We start from the raw sequence: 4,936 nt of genomic DNA on the forward strand, positions 1-4,936 counted from the left end.
TTTCAATCTTGCTGGGTAAAAATAATCTTAGTCCATCATTGTTTTCTCTGTTCGGCACTTTTTCGTTGCTTAAATTCCCACAGTACTGTTTTTTTTCAGTGCCAGTAGGCCCACGACACAAATGGCTCAGAACATTTCCATATAAAACTGTGAATAAATAATAATTTGGGGCTTTGAAATCGTGTAGTTTATGATATATTGTATATTTAGGCTTTTTGTTTAATTACTACATCATTCAGAATTAGTTATGTTATATAAAGATTAGTTTATGTTGAGATTTCCTGCGTTGATGTTTATCTTATTTGACATATCAAACGAAGCAGATGAGACCAAAGAAGCTTTTTTCTCAAATGTATATAAACATTATACGTCTATAGGCTGGAAACCCAGCACGGCTGGTCTGCATCCCACTTTTACGCACTTGAGTGGCAGCTTCTGTTTAGTTTTTAGATTTTTTTTTTTAAATCCTGGAATAGCAGATAACAAACAAGCACAATTACACTCATCTGGGCCAAAAAAAACTCAAACTGGATGTTGAAAACTCTGGTAACAAATCCAACAGTGCAGGCTCCACTCCACCAAGTCCATTTCCTCCAACACAGAGAGAGCGACTGGTCGTAAACACAAACCAGCAGACCAGACACACACTTACACACACACACTGTCACCTCTTTTTTTTTTTTCTTCTCAGAGATCAAGATCATTTTCACACGTATCTGCCAAAAACACCTCTGAAAAGATCTGCAAATAAAAAAAAACAGCAACATTCCTTTTTTTTTCTTTTCTATTTCCAACGCTGTGATACAAAAGTAGACGCACCACCCAAGGGAAGAAGCGGGTACAGACTATAGCTCGTGAGAATAAAACGGTGGTAGAAAACAAAATGATAGTAAAAGTTAATGTCCTCCAATAGCTTTCATTGGGACAGGAATTCTCACCCCTCTTCCGCTCTTTTCAAAGCCTCTCAGACGGTCCCTTCAAAGCCTGAATAGCCCGACAGGCTGGATGGCTAGACAGCAACTTTCAACTTGACCTTGGCCTCCAGTCGCGTCTACCTCCTATGTGCCAAAACATGTATACGCACTGCTAACTCCAGAGCTGTTTTCTATCTTTGTATATTGTAAACACGTCGGAAGTCTAGTGTCTGAAATATTCCCCTCTATAAAAGCACGACGTTACATCTGATTTTCTTTTGTTTTGACCCTTAAATTGGTATGAAGATAATCAAAGGTTGAGCTGTCTCTGACTGTGTTTCTAGAAACATTTGCATGATTGAACTAAATGACTTGAAATATGTCGACTCTCATAGTTTTCTATAGTATACATCCCATACTGAATGCACTATATAACTTACCACATAGTGTATCTATGCATCAGCGAGTTGGCACTTTAATTCCTTGGTGGATCGTGTGCAAAATTGCAATATTATTGAACATTATGTTTGTATAACAGGGAATGTCCTTTTGGTAAATGGCTGCGCAATGATATACTCAGTTCCTGGAGCGAGGCAGACAAAGGCTCGTCAGTGTGCGTGCGTAAGAAGGCCATAAGGCTATATGCATATTAGTCATATAAGTCAAATTAGTCACAGCTCTTTTCGGGAAAGTGTTGACCACTCTTCAATAATCGAGCTTGAGACGTAAAAAGAAACATTTTAAGGCATTTATTATCCAATTCAAGCATTTTTTAAATTCTGAATTATAACCTAATGTGAATTAAAAAAAGTAGGCTTTACTCTGGTGTGAATCTTACTTTTTTAAGAATAAAGGAACAATTGAATCAGACACGACGAAAAGCTTAGATCCCTTTTATAGGTACGGTCACCTTACTTCGCCGCATTTTTCTCCATTTAATTATCTGTACTGGGCTGATGTTTACCGTCCTTTTTTGCATAGCCCCGGTCACGTGGTAACATCTGGAGCCAATGAGCGTGCGCAACCTTCTGCGCCTCTCGTTGCGCGTCAGAGTTGGGCATTACTCTCTGAGAACCAGTATCTCCTTTTTACTCAGTCCCTGGGCTTTTTAAAAAAGAGAAGCCTGGAAGCTTCAATGTTGGATGCCGCCGTGCTATGACAACGTCACTGCTCCTCCGTCCGCGCTGGGTCGACCCGTCGGTGATGTTCCTCTACGACAACGGCGGAGGCTCCGACGACCAAGTGACCAAGAACATGGAGGGTTTCGCTGGTGGCAACTTTGCAGCGAACCAGTGCAGGAATCTGATGGCGCACCCGGCGTCCCTTGCACCAAGCTCGGCTTACTCGTCCAGTGAAGTGCCCAGCTCCGGTATGGGTGAACCAGTGAAACAGTGCAGCCCTTGCTCTGCAGCTCAGAACTCCTCCAGTGCGTCTTTACCATATGGGTACTTCGGTAGCGGCTATTATCCGTGCAGGATGTCGCATCACAGCAGCATAAAGTCATGCGGAGCTCAGCCAGCTTCTGCGTATGGAGAGAAATACATGGACACGTCCGCCTCCTCGGGCGATGACTTCACCTCCAGGGCAAAGGAATTCGCTTTTTACCCTGGCTACCCTTCAGGGCCATACCAACCTGTGCCCAGTTACCTGGATGTCCCAGGGGTACCAACTCTCAGTCAGTCGGAAGCCAGACATGAGACGCTTCTGCCTATGGAGAGCTACCAGCCGTGGACTCTAGCCGCCGCCAATGGCTGGAACGGCCAGGTTTACTGCGCCAAGGAGCAGCCACAGCCTGGACACATGTGGAAGTCCTCCATACCAGGTAAGGCTGTATACATCACCTCAGGGTTTCAGCCTTTTTTATACTGGACAGAGCTGTTTGACATGTTGGTTTGTTCCTGCACAGCAAACACAGGATGCACATTGTATACAATGGGGTGTAAATGTCAGTTGCTGTGTCAACCTGCAGAACAAACATGAGATATTTTGTCAACAGCAGAATTCCTGAAATAATGTATGGAATAGAAAATGTTTAGTTTACTTAAAAGAAGTGAAGAAATAATAGCTAGGGTTTTTTCCTTTAGTTTACAAAAACATTTTTTTCCTTTTTATTAATCAATTGTCATTATTTTCCCTGTCAACCTGCAGAACAAACAGATAATTTGGCAACAGCAAAATGACTGAAATAATTTATGAATAAAAAATGTTTAATTTACTTAAAAGAAGTGAAGAAATAATAGCTAGGGTTTTTCCTTTAAGTTTCCATAAAAAAAATGTTACAACCTTTTTATTTATTGTCATTATTTTCCTTGTTTTAGGGATATAACACATAATTCTACATAGCAAATCTTTATATGCTTTTATTTGAAAGCAAGTGGAAGTGTGTATAGCTCAAATTTTAAACAGATTTCTATTTATTGATGAGAAAATACTATTTTAAAGATTTTCTATGTAGAATTATGTGTTATATCCCTTAAACAAGGATATAACACATAATTCTACATAGCAAATCTTTAAATATGTGATTTTTATTTGAAAGCAAGTGGAAGTGTGTAGCTCAATTTTTAAACAGATTTCTATTTATTGATGAAAAAAAAAATACTATTTAAATATGAAGCTATACTTGTTGAGAAGCATTTTGTCTCAGCTTCTTTGTCTCTTTTTTGTTTTTCCTCAGACTCGGTGTCCCACACCGGAGGAGAGCCTGGCTCTTATCGACGTGGAAGAAAGAAGCGCGTGCCATACACCAAGGTGCAACTGAAGGAACTCGAGCGCGAGTACGGCGCAAATAAATTTATCACGAAGGACAAAAGGAGGAGGATATCTGCCGGGACCAACCTGTCCGAGAGGCAGGTCACGATATGGTTTCAGAACAGACGCGTAAAGGAGAAGAAAGTTGTCAACAAATTGAAACCCATCAGCTAGTTGTTCTTTTTTACGGACTATATAGGCTGATCTGTGGGAAATAAACTACTAAGCCTACACACACATAGACACACACACACACACACACACACACACACACACACACGTACACACACACGTACACACATACACATACACACACACGTTTGGACTCATGGATTGGAACAATTCCTTCCTGACTGAATATGATTTATTTGTATGTTGCCAAATAATTTTCTGGAGCTTCTTGGAACAAAATTTGAGGCCTCTTAATGCTGGACACGCCCCACCACTTGTTGTTAAATATCCTGTTGTTTTAAGGAGTCAAGTGGGCAAAAAAAGAGAAAATATATAGCAGTCAGTATTTGTGACTTTTGTTTTTGGCATGCTGACTCCAAACACAGGAAAAGAAGTGACCCCATGCATCAGAAAGGTGTGCGCCACCGAGCTACGCCTTTATCTGCAACTTTTTAACGACAGTGATAAAAAATGCGAAGATTCACAGGGAAGTGACGGATTTGGACCTTGGGAATGTTAAATATTAATCCCTTCTGGCTTCCTTTCTTTTTTCTTTTTTTTTTTTTTTAAACCTACTCACATGCTTAGCTTGTATGAAGTTTAGTCTTATCATATGAACCCGTGCTCTCATTCAGTCCATGGTGCAATTCTTATTATAATAATGCTTAGATAATCGTTCGGGATATGTGTTCATATCGATCATAGCTTTTTTTTATAAATGTGTGCGTATTCATGTGGTTGTATATAAAGTAAATTCCGGCATGATATCCAGGTTATTTGTGTATGTGAGTCCAGTTTGTCGGTGTTTAAAGTCCTGTCCCAATAAAATATGGACTTGGTTGAATTTTATCCAGTTATGTTGAACATGGCTCATTTTCCTGGCATGAAATGGTGACAGCTCAGTTTATAGTTTTACATCCACCCACTTCATCTTTTCCTAGAAATTGCTGTTCCATTGTGGCTAAAACACTCTTTAAGGCCCATGCTCTCTCTGCATGTGGCAGATATGGCTTTTATTATCCGGATATACTTTAATGCAAATTTTTATTTTGAAAGTCCAATATTTGAAATTAAGTAGTAGAGTTCTGTTTGTCTGGGAA

The 4,936-nt window shown here is 40.0% G+C and overlaps 1 protein-coding gene across 1 annotated transcript; it reads left to right on the forward strand.

The window, feature by feature from the left end:
• The first annotated feature begins 1,954 nt into the window (after positions 1–1,954).
• Positions 1,955–4,680, forward strand: hoxa13a (homeobox A13a). The gene is made up of 2 exons (XM_037795223.1): positions 1,955–2,736; positions 3,592–4,680. The coding sequence occupies exons 1-2, from the start codon at positions 2,070–2,072 to the stop codon at positions 3,837–3,839; spliced, it is 915 nt and encodes a 304-aa protein (XP_037651151.1). The 5' UTR covers positions 1,955–2,069; the 3' UTR covers positions 3,840–4,680.
• The last annotated feature ends 256 nt before the right edge of the window (positions 4,681–4,936 follow it).

Source organism: Sebastes umbrosus, chromosome 15, assembly GCF_015220745.1.
Source record: "Sebastes umbrosus isolate fSebUmb1 chromosome 15, fSebUmb1.pri, whole genome shotgun sequence".
In the NCBI taxonomy this organism is placed as follows: Eukaryota; Metazoa; Chordata; class Actinopteri; order Perciformes; family Sebastidae; genus Sebastes; species Sebastes umbrosus.

Excerpts from the sequence above, each read along its gene's own strand:
- hoxa13a (XM_037795223.1), top strand. The coding sequence starts at position 2,070 with ATGACAACGTCACTGCTCCTCCGTCCGCGCTGGGTCGACCCGTCGGTG. Across the intron at positions 2,737-3,591 it reads GTGGAAGTCCTCCATACCAG|ACTCGGTGTCCCACACCGGA; the intron begins GTAAGGCTGTAT and ends GTTTTTCCTCAG.